At 42.4% G+C, this 13,807-nt stretch overlaps 1 protein-coding gene across 2 annotated transcripts in view; it reads right to left on the reverse strand.

Annotated features, from left to right (window-relative positions):
- Positions 1–11,405: 11,405 nt before the first annotated feature.
- The window catches only part of RFX4 (regulatory factor X4), a 174,583-nt gene continuing 172,181 nt past the window's right edge, over positions 11,406–13,807 (reverse strand). For both annotated transcript variants that reach the window (XM_043882365.1, XM_043882364.1), the window contains exon 18: positions 11,406–12,997. In XM_043882365.1, coding sequence (XP_043738300.1) covers positions 12,725–12,997 — 273 coding nt within the window. In that variant the 3' untranslated portion in view covers positions 11,406–12,724. The remainder of the gene's footprint in view (positions 12,998–13,807) is intronic.

The raw sequence follows: 13,807 nt of genomic DNA on the forward strand, positions 1-13,807 counted from the left end.
CCGCCCCTCTACGAGCCACCAGCTAAATGAACTACAATTCCCTGCGTGCGACGGGGTCATTCCACTCTTCCATCTAATCTACTGGAGTGCCGAATGGCATGTCGGGACTCGTAGTCATCCAGCGGGAAAGACTTCCCGCCAAAGGCATGCTGGGAACTGTGGTCCTGCAAAGGCCGGAAACGGGAGTCCAGCGGCCGCCTGAGGCCAGAGGCCCGGAGACCGTTAGGGGGAGGGTCCAAACGTCGGCTCTGCCTCCTTTTTGTTCCTTACCGAGCTGACTGTCCTGCTCCAGCCCGGGCTGGTCGGACTGGTTGACAGCCGCGGAAACTGGCACCCCCTTGGTGGGAACTGTCATGCACCGTTTTAATTCCCTCTTTTCTCGTTTAGCGGTTTCGGTCTCTTTGAAATTCTTTCCTTCCTTCCTTGTTTGCGGTCATGCTATGTATTCAGCTACAATAATGTGGGAAATGGTAGGCAGCTCTCGGATAAAAGGGGACTCGGCGGGGTTTTTTGCCTTCATAATAATAATAATAGCCCCCATGTATCGCGTGTTAGGGACTCAAGAGTCACTGTTAGGTGACTTCTCACGGCACTGAGATTTTTGTGGAACCATAGGAGTCCGAATAGGTTAAGTAATTTGTCCAAAGTCACATAGCCAGTAAGTAGGGAATTCGATATTTGTATCTACGTCTTTCCTCAAAGGCAGGTCCTCTACGACCGCTAGTAAATGTCATTATCTGGTTATCCTAGTAATGGTAATGATGATGGTGATGATGGAATCTCACATTTGCTAAGTGTTCGCTACATGCATTCTGTCACATACTTTACCTATGTTATCTCAGTTTCTCACAAACCAAGTCAAAAAATACTAGAGAATCTATGCTGTGCCAGACACTGTTCAATACAGTAGAGTACAGTTCAGTGCGTCTACAGTGGACCCCAAATGAAGTTCCTACTATTATGGAGCTTCCACTTTAGTCGTTAACCTTATGCTCAGTTGCTTCAGTCATATCCGACTCTTGGTGACCCTATGAGCTGTAACCCACCAGGCTTCTCTGTCCATGGGATATTCCAGGAAATGATAACTGGAGTGAGGTGCCATGCCCTTCTCCAGGGGACCTACCCCACCCAGGGATCAAACGCACATCTCCTGCCCCTCTTGCATTGCAGGCAGATTCTTTACTGCTGAGCCCTTGGGGAAGCCCTAAGCTTGTAAGGGAGGTTCTATTCTTAAGATGAGGAATCTGAGTCTTGAAGAGTTAATTTACTGATACGGCAGAATTTGAAAACTGAATTTGAACTAGGATCCTGTCTATGCTCTTTCTATTCTCCCAAACTATTTTCTAGAGTGTGGATGAATTCTCTAAGTAACTTTCGGTTTTCCATTCCAAGCTTCCTTTACCAGAATCATCTTGCATGCCAGCCCTGCTTACCTCTCCCTCTTGAGCTGTGCTGAAGAATTAGAAGGGGCAAAAATTTATTCATCTAATAATTATTGAGTTTCTTATATGTGTCAGATGTTGTGCTAGGATCTGAGAACTTAGAAATAAGAAGTATGGAATCTGAGCTCATGGAGCTTTTGGTCTTTTGGTGGATCGTACATTTCATGCAGCAAACCTTTATTGAGCGTATTTGTTGAGCCAGATATTGGGGTAAGTGCTGTGTCCATAATGTCAGAAAGATTTTGGTCTATCTTTTTAAAAAGCACCTTCTTAGGCCATGGTTTAGTAAGCTATATTCCTCATTTAATAGTAATTTCTTGCAGTTATCTTTAATTGTTTACAAAGCATTCTACTGTACACCATCTCAGTGGATCATTGAGCAAGGTATTCCCATTTACATATAGGAAATCAGGCTCGGATTGGTTAAATAACACCTACTGAGACTCAAACCAAGAACTGTAACATATAATATTTGGTTGCCTACTGTCTGTCCAGTACTGTACTACATGGTTTTTGGGTAACTGTATATTTATTTTTGGAGCAACAGCTCCTGAACAGGATACTAGCTAGCATAAAGTATCTGAGTAGAGACATTTATTTTAAAGAGGGTCTTATACACATGTGTTTGAAATGTCTGTTTACCAGAAATAGGCTTATGTTTTTAGGCTTCAACCCTCTACTTCTAAAAAGAGATTTTAAAAATGTGAAACCACATGAATTAATGGCTTGGGAAATTGCACTTTAGTAATTTTAATTAAGCACTAATATTCTGATTTTATAAATCAAAAGGATCTTTGACTCTAATTCAAGTCATCCTTTGACCACTGACGAGACTCTGGTCCCAGAAAAATTAAGTGACTTGTCCAAAGTCAATAGTTAAAAGCAGACTCTGGGACTAGAGCCTAGACTAGCTAAATTCTGGATCACTACATCACTTTACCTCCCTGAATATTTAGTTATGTGATACTTTCAGTGACTAGAGTTTCTAGTTCAGCAGTAACTCCAGTTCCTGTTGATTCTTGGCTGGCTTGGTGCCAAGGAGTTGGGATTTAGAGTCTGGGTAATCAAAGCAACAAATATTTATTCACAAGTCACTGCTCTAAGATATAATAATATAATTCTGTATTTATGTTTGGATAGTGCTGTACTGTTCTCAAAATATCTCCACATAGATCATCTGACTTAATCCTTGTAATAGCTAGAAAACGCAAGGTCAGTAGGATAGGCCCTATCTTCCTTTTTATAAAGAAAAGGGAAGTTCAGTGTATGGATTAGCTTGCTCATGAGCAATAAGTGCTCATAAGTGGTATAGTTAAGGGCTAGAAATGCTCTGGGCTCTGATAGCATAAAATGTTACGACCGCATGGGTCAGGGCCAATGAAAAACCCTGCAAATAGATACTAGTCATTTATTTTGGACTTTGATATATCCTGTGCTGGCATTTCCTCTGCCCTAACAATGGACTGGTCGGAATGTGCCAAATTAAAGGTCTTATAGAAGTATCTGGCGGTAACAGCTTTTAGAATCCAAGTCTTTCACATGTAATATTTTTTATACATTTTCTTTAGAAGAAATTTAAAAACTAAACAGCTTGGCCTACTCACTACAGCTCCAGAATTGGGCTTCAGAGAATTTCAGTAATCCAAGATGCAAAGTGTCACTCAACAACCACCACGCCACCACGGGAGGCTACTCTCTCAACATCATCTGGTGTCCTCAACTGTAAAATAAAGGAACTGATCCAGATAGTCTTGTTCTCTCTCAGTTCTAACATTCTATGATCTAAGGACAACAAAAGCATATTTGAACATGCTCATTCTTTAGACCAATTTACTAATGAGAGTGAGGTTTTACATATAAATATGTGCAAATCAAATTACAATGTGATGTATGCAAATCATGGCTTGGGCATACCTGCAAGGATTCTGATTTAGTTGATCTGTGATAAGGCCTGGGTACTGGTAGTTTTAAAAGTTTCCTGGTTGATTCAGGTGATCAGCCAGGGTTGAGAATCACTGGACCAATATTCTGATAGACTATCAACCACTAAACTAATATAATTTTTTAGTAGACTAACAAACTTTTAAGCATGTGACTCATTAATTAGTCTTTGAGAAATCAGAATAATCTAGGAGGTTAAAAGTTACCTTAAATTCATTTTCTATTAAGAATTAAGTTTCTTTTCTGTAGCAAAGTTATTTGACATGGTTTGTACCTTTAACAAATAATTTGGGGCTCCCTGGAACATAGCATTGTCTTCAGTCGGTTCAGTCATTCAGTCGTGTCTGACTCTTTGCAGTCCCATGGACTGTAACACGCCAGGCTTTCCTGTCCACCACCAACTCCCAGAGCTTACTCAAACTCATGTCCAATGAGTCAGTGATGCTATCCAATCATCTCATCCTCTGTTGTCCCCTTCTCCTCCCGTGTTCAATCTTTCCCAGCATCAGTGACTCAGTTCTTCACATCAGGTGGCCAAAGTATTGGAGTTTCAGCTTCAGCATCAGTCCTTCCAATGACTATTTAGGACTGATTTCCTTTAGGATGGACTGGTTGGATCTCCTTGCAGTCCAAGGGACTCTAAAGAGTCTTCTCCAACACCACAGCTCAAAAGCATCAATTCTTTGACACTCAGCCTTCTTTATAGTCCAGTGCTCTCATCCATACATGACTACTGGAAAAACCATAGCTTTGACTAGACAGACCTTTGTTGACAAAGTAGTGTCTCTGCTTTTTAATATGCTGTCTAGGTTGGTCATAGCTTTTCTTCCAAGGAGCAAGCATCTTTTAATTTCATGGCTACAATCACCATCTGCAGTGATTTTGGAACCCAAGAAAATAAAGTCTGTCACTGTTTCTACTGTTTCCCCATCTACTTGCCATGAAGTGATGGGACCAGATGCCATGATCTTAGTTTTCTGAATGTTGAGTTTTAAACCAGCTTTTTCACTCTCCTCTTCCACTTTCATCAAGAGACTCTTTAGTCTTCTTCGCTTTCTGTCATAAGGGTGGTGTCATCTGCATATCTGAGGTTATTGCTATTTCTCCCAGCAATCTTGATTCCAGCTTGTGCTTCATCCAGCCCGGCATTTCGCATAATGTACTCTGCATATAAGTTAAATGCTTATTTATAAATAAATAAGCAGAGTGACAGTATGTGGCCTTGACGTACTCCTTTCCTGATTTGGAACCAGTGTGTTGTTCCATGTCCACTTCTAACTGTTGCTTCTTGAGCTGCATACAGATTTCCCAGGAGGCAGGTCAGGTGAGCTGGTATTCCTATCTGTTTAAGAATTTTCCACAGTTTGTTGTGAAAAACCACAATCACAGGAAACTAACCAAACTCATCACATGGACCACAGCTTTGTCTAACTCAATGAAACTATGAGCCATGCTGTGTAGGACAGATGGGTCATGGTGGAGAGATCTGACAAAATGTGGTCCACTGGAGAAGGGAATGGCAAACCACTTCAGTATTCTTGCCTTGAGAACCCCATGAACAGTATGAAAAGCATTGTCTTAGGTACCATAAAAAATAAAAACAAGTAGAGTCAATTGATCCTGTTCTTTGGGAATATAAGAAGCATCCAGGCAGTTGGGAGATCTTTTCTACTGTTAGGAAGGAACAAATTGAATGTAAATATTATGCAAATCAAAGCAAGATAAACATTATGGGAAGAAGAGTAATCAGAGAAGCCTTCTTGGAGAACTATATAGAGAATACTACAGAGAGCTTAGAGGGCTAGCAGATGGAGAAAATGCCGAGAGAGAAGTTCAAGAGGCCAGAACTAATGAAACACTTATTCAGAAATGAAAACCGACTTAGCTGAATTTGAAAGTCAGCAAGGGAGATTTAGAGGTCAGTTGGTCGAGTGGGATAAGGAATAATTAAATCCGGGAGACGTCATTATCACTTATGACTCTATATAACCAGCCAGTCCAGTTTCAGCTTACAACATGTTCCATTCCTGAAAACTACCTCACAATACCATATGACATAAATAGAACTGGGAGACAGGAAAAGGTCTGTTGCTGACTGGTGTCAAACCCTTGTGTGTGTTATTTTAATTTCTCTGGATCTTATTTATAAAATTAGAGTTTAATTAGGTGACTTCAGAGGTTTCTTTTTTAAACTCTTAGAAATTTATGATTACTTGATCCAGCCTTTCAGTACCTGTGTGAGATTCCTCTGTAATATTCCTCTGCAGTATTTTAATTGCTAAAATTGAGCCCATGCTGTTAGTCCTTGGCAAATGTACCTGTAGTTGTTTAATACTGATTGACTGTCCACAGTGGGGCTCTCCAATTAAGCACACGAAATGGGCTCTGCCCTTTAGGAGTTTTTATTTATCCAAGAGCTGGAATGTGGGTCAGACCTATTTACATCTCTCTGGCTTGGACTCCCATCCAAACACCTCTTGGGAAAACCCATCACTTTGGGTGGCAGTGCTGTAATGTGGTGAAAGAGCTGGACTGGGAATTGGAAAACCTGGTGTTTAGTCCCAATTCACTGCATGAGTCTCAGTAGCCCATCATTTGTCAAATTCCTTAAAACCATTCTGGCAACCAGTTTTTTGTATCTCAGAGAAAAACTTGAAAGCCAAAAGATTCTACTTGGCTTCTTTGAGCACTGATTTTCTCAACTGTGACGAACATGATAACACCTACTTTGCAGGATGTCATAAGGGTTAAAAGAGACGGCTGTCCGAGTGACCAGCACAGCAGTCCTGGCATGGAGTAGCCACTCAGATGTTAGCTGAACTGGAATGAAAAATGCAACCTCCCTCACAGTGATGCTGGAAGATGTGAGAATAAAGGTCATGTTATTACTATTGGTGCACAAATGCTTGAGTTTTTGTCAACAAATGCTTGATGTTTTTAACAACAGAAAAGTAATTTTAACATACCGCTTTGATCTTTAAACCTTGAAGTTAATGTCTTTAACACTGATATGCTTTGACAAAAGAGTTTGGGGATAGTGACTGTCGTATGTATGTGTATGTAAATAAGGAGGCTAAAACACTACACATACATGTGCACACACACACACTCTATACCACTGTCTTTGTAATTAAGCTTTTGAGAGTCACGTATCAGAGGAAATACCTTCTCACAACCCTTCTTCCCGCCACTTCCTTTTTAACTCTTAATGCAGTAAAGCATTAATTTACTTACCAACATTTGATTAAACTCTTAAGGTTCAGCCCTAGGAGGAGGTGGCAGTGGACAAAGGATTATTGTCATTCATCATCACCACTTTTTAGTCTTCCCCTCCAGTTGCCTATGAAGGATTAGCATTTCCCTGAAAGGAGGAGGACAGAATAAATTGCATCTCCCGCCAAAGAACTGCCAGCTCCTTTCAGCTGGGGGCACATACCGGGAGCTTTTCCCATATTAGTCAGCTTTATCTCAACTTTGGGGCACTGCCTACATCTGACTTTCATGGGTTTCAGGGTCAGTCCAAACAGAATTGTAGGGTTGTTGAGGTCAGAGGCCACTGCTGTCAAAGGGTAGTGACCTGACCAGCAAGAGGTAGCCAGCACCCCTCCTCCACCCCCTCCAATGACTTCATTCTAGAGAATGCTTGGCTCATTGCATCTCCCCTGCAGAGCTTTTTTTTTTGACCTAGTAATAAAAATCCTCCTGTGCCCTGCTTTTTTTTTTTTTACATTATTATTGATTTTCTTTTGTTCCTCTTTCTCTGTAGAATGACCAAGTCTTGATTCTTGATAATGTATTGGTTTGTATATACCCTGGGAAGCAATGGAGGGAAGCTAGTGTCTGCTGTGAACTTACAGTGAGTGGATGCCACCTTGGGTGTGGGAGAAAGAGCTGGTGCAGCTTAGAAGCTGCCTTCATTGAACACACAGAAATTTCCCAGAACTTCTGAAACTCTTCAACCCCAGCAGGTTCTCTTACCACGGTCAAGGTTGATTTATAAACTGCAAAGCCACTTAGGAGAGAGGAATGGGGGCAGGATGGCATGGAAACAAAAGTGGGGAGGAGGAAGAAGGCAGGGTGCTGTAGCAGAAAAAACATTTTGGAGTGGAACAGTGCAGTTTGTACATCCTGACTCTGGCAGGACACTAAACCGGTCATAGCCTCTGTCTCTCCACCTGTAAACAGAAATGACTACACCACTGACATCTCAAGGAGGTTATAAGAAGTGGGAAAGATGCTTCTGGTGGGGCTGGCATGTTGCAGACCCCCCAGGAACAGGAACCTCTAGAGCTGGTTCAGGAATGGACCATGCGTTGCTCAGTGTGAGAAGAAGGAAGTATGTCTCCTCATTTAAAACTTGGCCTTCTGTTGTAATTACATTTCACTCCTTAAGAAGACATTTGGCAGGTTCTTGTTTGCAAAAGGTGTAGCACAGTCCAGGATGTTTTGGATACTGTCTCTGGTCAGGGCACCGTTTGGTAGTTCTTGGAGAATTCACTTTTAGAAACTTCTCTCAGTGGCTTTCCCATCTATCAGGAGACTGTTATAAATATCAAGGATCAGCACTGCATCTGTTCTGAAGCTGATTGTCTCACCCCTGCTGTCATGGTCAGACCTTATTATTTTTCATAATAGTTCTTAAAACAACTGGTTTTAGCTCTGGAGGCATTTATGATGACAAAGGGAGGAATAAAACTGGGGAGCCCTATTTCTCCCGCCCACACTCTCTTCACCCACACTTCTTTCCTAGCAACAGCTCTTTTCTCAACTCTTGAGCCTACATCTTCCGTCCCACCTACACCAGTAGCAGCAAAATATGGGGGTGAGAGGGCTGGCGGGGCGGGGGGAGTCGAGATGCAGGAGGAGGGATGGAGGAAGAGCTTCAGGGAGGAGGCTGATGAAGCACAAAAGGTTCTGACCTCCTTGGAAGAAGAGGAAACCACAAGGGCTGGCTTAGCTTGGGAGGCTGCCAAGGAACCGAAGCAGAGAAGGTCCAGGTTAGGAGGGCAGGCGGCAGAGTGGTAGGGAGGTGGGCTGGGCTGAAGGGCAAACAAAACAGTGCTGTCAGGGAGAGGTTTGTCAGCTGGGGAGACTATAAACAGTGTGGATGATTGGTGTCTGCCACTCTCACAGACCGGAACCTTATGAAAAGGAAACTCGAGGTATCTGTTCAGGGGAGAGCAGTCCCTGGATCTTAGAACTTCAAGGTGGCAAAGGTCATGTTTCTTAACCTGGGCTGCATATTAGAATCATCTGGAGAGCTTAAAAGATTTCCCCAACACATTCCATGTCAGTTATTGACTGTGGGTGAAGCCTACACATCCCTGTTTTTACAAAGTTGATAGAGTAATGCTAATGGGCAGCTAGAACTCAGAACAGATGACGTCTAATCCTACTTAGAGTAGGAATGTCCCTTCTACATCATCTCTGGTGGAACCAAGATTTAATCTCGGTTCTACCTCACTTCGAAGCCAATGAGGACATCCATCTATTTTTCCTTTAAGCTTATGATAATGATGATTTGCATACTTCAGGCCCTTGACCAAGTCTGAACTCTGAGTTTCAGGAGTTCTACAGCTGCCCCACCCCCACACTCTTTCCCATGTGATAAAGGGAGTGTTTAGCCCTTTCCTAGGATTTAATTTTTTTCAATCTTTCCATTCTGCCTTTAAGAGGTATGAAAAGCTAGGACAAATAGCCTGTTCGTTTTTAATCTTTACTTCTCCAGATTTGCTTCATTTTGATTGATATCACGTTAAAGCAAATAGGACAGATCTGCAGGGTGGGGGAGATAGCAGGAGACTACTGCCTCAGTGGAGTCGTGAAAGAGAGAGTGGGGTCAGATATGAGGAAGGGGTGTTGCTTGATGATGGTGCTGCAGGGATATGGGCTTAGCTCGTGGACGTGAACCTCAGGCCATTTCTTTAGCACCAGCTGGTGGAGCCATCGCCTTCTCTCTCGTGGCTGCCTCCCTGAATCACTGCCCAGCTGCCAGTCTGTTCTTTGTTTTTCCCTAAGCTGTCCACCCTCCTCACCCAGATCTGCCCGCCCTGGTCCATCAGCACACAGACTGTAATTCAGGATGTCATAGTCATAGAGCAGGCCTGCTCAAGCCCCAGAGTGGGGAGGTGACTCCTCCAAGGTCACCTTTCTATGATTTCAGGCCCTCTCTCCAGTGAGGTTGGGTTTATTTGATGATGCACATTTTTGATTGGTCTGTAACCAGGCTGTGGTCTCCGAGGGGCCACAGTTCCCCTTTCTTCCCAGACCTGGGCTATGCTAGAGGCCTGACAAGGGCTCAGCAGGATGGATGCCTGGACTCCACAGGCCTGCGACGTGGGTGAGCCATCCTGGCTGCCGTTCATGACTTCAGCTAGTTTCAAGCTGGCAGGGTCCTTTTCAGAGAGTGTCCTGAAGAGGAGAGGGTCGCTTTATTGCCAAGACTCCTCTGTTCTTCCTCTGACAAGTGGCTGGCCCCACTCCCAGCAGCCGACCTTGCCCATTCCCATCTTGGTGACTGGCTAGGAACTGTCAAGAGGGAGAGAAGGTGCAGCTGAGTCATGAACTCACAGCAGTTATCATCTTTTCTTACTCACATCCCTCTATGTTCTGAAGTGGAAGCGTTAGAACAATTGGGAACACAGGCAGTCCGTTCATCTCCCAAGAGATGGGTACCTTGTGGTCTGGAGAGAAATGCTCAGGGGCCACTTGCCTCACCTGAAGCTGCCTTCTTCCTGCGGTGCTGATGACTCTCGGTTCTTGGCTGTGTTGTGAACACATTCTTTCCTCTGCAAAGTTCTTGGAGCAATCACTGTATTTTCTAGGATTCAGGCCCTTGTTGGTTGTGACTATTTTTGCCTAAAATATCTGTGCGTTTAAAGAGCTTGTGGTTATTGTGTACATGGGTGTCGTTTATTTCAGTATTATGTACTGCTGCTACCTGGCCAGAGAATTTGGCAACTGCTTAATTTTTTGTGCTTAGTAGGTCAAAAGTCAGACTTACTACACCCATTCATTTCTGGAGCATGAGCTTTGGATTGTAAAGAGAGCAATAGGTCTGGTTATTCTCAGGCTTATTTTCACTGACTAAATATGAAATTTCATCCTTCCTCTCCCTTATTTTCCTCAGATAAAGCCAACTAGTGGACCTTGGCTGAAAGATCAAACTAATTACCATCAGAGAGTGAAATCCAACATCTGCTTTCTTTTGTTAGAACAACACAGCTAATTTTTTTAAAGGGGATACTATATAAAATGTACAATTATAATCCCCAAAGCATTTTCAGGTGTATGTATGTTATGTAATAGCAAGTAAGAGCCTGGTTTTAAAAATAAACCTTTTAAAATGCAAATCGAGTTGTCAAATTCTCATGCCTTTTAGTTAAAATAGTCAGTACTGCCATTTCTGGAAATCTATGGCTCTGAATTTCTCATAGATCCTAGATTCTTTAATATTTGGGCAAAACATTTAATCATTTTGCCTCATTTTCCAGTCCTAGAATCAAAATGCAGTTCTGGGGGAAAAAAATCTGTTGATATTTATTAACTATTTAATAATATTACTGTCCTGTTTCAAATGTTTATTAGCATTTAAACCACTGTGCTCAAAATATCTTTACGCCTAGTGATCATTAAAGCATAATGAACTGAGTGTCAGGGGACCTCCTAATGATGCTGGCATTGAAGAATAATATCCTCTGTAAGAGCTGAAAGGCTCTGCCCTTTGCTGACACTAGCCATCATGAAAACTTCAGGTCAATCCTTGTATGTAGGACTGGTTCTTACAATCAGGTTGTAGGTGCTAAGTCATTTTTTAAGGACTGTGTGTGTGGCCTATCCACATTTTAATAATGACAAGATCACAAGGAACTGGATAAGCACAACCATAGAAGACCATTTATTTTTGTTTTGCCTTCTTACACCCTAGGTATTTAGAATGTCATATATATTACACACACAAAAAAAACACATATGCGCACACACACACAGAGGTCATATCAAATGCTAAATGAACAAAAAGAAAGGTCATTCCAATACTTTTTATTTGAGTGTGAAACCATTCATATCTTGCACAACTGTACAGATAAAACTATTTCCATTTTAGCTGTAGACATGATTATCACACTAAGTGGTGTGATCAAAGATTTTATTTACAGAACAATTGCTAAAACATCCGATGTCATATTTCCATTTATTTCTTACCCATAGGGTAATAGGTCCACCATAATTTCTTGGTGTTTTTTATAATACAGAAAGAAAACCTATGTTAATCTCTAACAAACCTCACAAATTGCTACAAATCTGACAGAAAAATGCCTATGAAAAAATTTTCCAAAAGTACAATACATTTTTTTTTTATTTCCACACATACACAGTATAGTATAGGCTCAAAGGCACAGCTTTGAATTTTTTCTATCAAAGTGTCGGAAATTATTATAGTCTTAGGAAGGAACCGTGAAAGTCGTCTTCACACTTGGTGCTTGGTAAGTTACAAGTTTGGTCCGTTCAGGTTCACAAAGTTAATACAGCAGAGCTGAGTGTGATACTCAATGCCATAAGTCCGCATTCTGACAGAACTTTAGAAAACCCTCTTCTGCCTTTTGCTGACACTAGCCATTGTGCAAACTTAAGACAAATACTTGTATGTAGAAGAACCGGTCCCCTACAAACCTCAGTCTACTTAAGGCGTACGGAACAGGCCTCTTCCTTCCCTCTCAACAGTGCTTACGTTCCAAGACCAGGCAGGGACGGTGACAGCGTGAGTGTAACAGGGACTCTAGGGTTTCTGGACACCTCCATTTAGCCCTGGTGTTCCAGGAAGCAGTGCTGACACCACCAGCAAGTTGGGATGTTTAAGACACTTCTGAAGGCTGTGCGTTGTACAGTAAGATGACAGCCGGATGCAAAGGTGAATGCTCTTGGTCAATTATGTGCCCATCCAAGAGTGCCAAGATTCTGTCTCTAGTATCCATCCTTCAAGACTAAAGAGTTTTTGTCAACAGGAAACTAAGTGGTTTACTAGGAGTGGTTGTGAAGTCATGGAACAGAGGGAAATGTCACGGGTCGGCCTGCCCGAGATAGTGCTCTGTACAAATAGTCAAGTCTGGCTTGGCTACGGGAGCCCAATCTCGCTGACTCTTAGTGAGCCCCGTTTCAGAACTAAAGTTTATTCATCCCGCACTGAAACCCAGCCTCATGTTCATTAGGAAAGTGGATGCCTAGGAATAGTCCAGGAGTTACGATGTAGAGAGATAAAGTCTTCTGGGGGTGGGTGGGTGATGGGTTTATTATTATTATTATTAATTATTATTAATATTAAATATGAATTCCTATGAAAGCAGTCACTTAGCCCATCCTGTGGAGGCCTCTCCGTTGATGTAAGCAAAGCCAGGAAAGTGTTGCATGTGCTCGTACTCAGAATTCCTGCGCGTGGTCAGGGGTGTGTACATGTCACTAGAGTTTCCATACCTCGTGGAATGCACGGACGGGCTTGTGTAGCACGTGTTGGCTGTGGGCACCTCTGGCCATCGGGGGGTGACTGGGGTAGGATGCAGTCTGGGAGTACTGCTCATCAGACAAGGTTCCATCCGGGAACTGGGGCTATTAAAAGGGTACTTGTTGAGGGGAAAGAAATTCCACAAAGTTAAAATTAGCTTGAAGTTGCACATACACAGTATCAGTCATGTTCACAGTTTACGTTAAATTCTTAAGACTCTGTTAATGAAAGTTGGTGGGAAGTCATCAATGAGATTCTGCAAGACTGACTCTTGGTCTAGGAAGCATCCAGCAGGAGAAGGGCAAAACATTTCATAGCCAGAGCTGGGCTGATATTCATTCAACCAATCATACAGACTTTGTGCTCTTCATCTGCAATGTTTGGGGAAGTCAAACCCCAAAGAAGGAATAACCCCACTGGGAATACAGGAGAGAGAGAGAAAGAGAGTGAGTGCATGTGTACCTGAATCACAGAATGTCCAAATAGACATGGATGGATGGATGGATGGGTTTGAGCTGTATCATTTTATCATTTATGGAGCTGTGATAGGTCCCACTCCATCAACCCAAGAGAACAATACTGCCAAGAAAAACACAACGACCTCATTAAAAATAGCATTTTGCAATTGAATCCAATTATGAACTGCAGCGTAAAAGCAGGTTTTTGAAGAGGAAGCAAGTCAACAGCGTCGAAGGTTATCATTAGTGCCTATCATTTAGAGAACATCTCTTTGGGGTTCATATTCACTGAAGTCCTAGAAGATAGGATGGTGAGTTATTGGCCTTGGTATGAATGTGGAAGGGGTTAAGATAAGCCTCTGGGAGGGGAGGAAGGTGCTTTTGTGCAGTTCAGGAAAAAAGGTGTGAATAGCTACCAGAAGAGGGGAAACAGTTCTAGAAAGAATCAGAAATAAGAGGAGTGCCCCAAA

Source organism: Cervus elaphus, chromosome 22 (genome assembly GCF_910594005.1).
Source record: "Cervus elaphus chromosome 22, mCerEla1.1, whole genome shotgun sequence".
Lineage (NCBI taxonomy): Eukaryota > Metazoa > Chordata > Mammalia > Artiodactyla > Cervidae > Cervus > Cervus elaphus.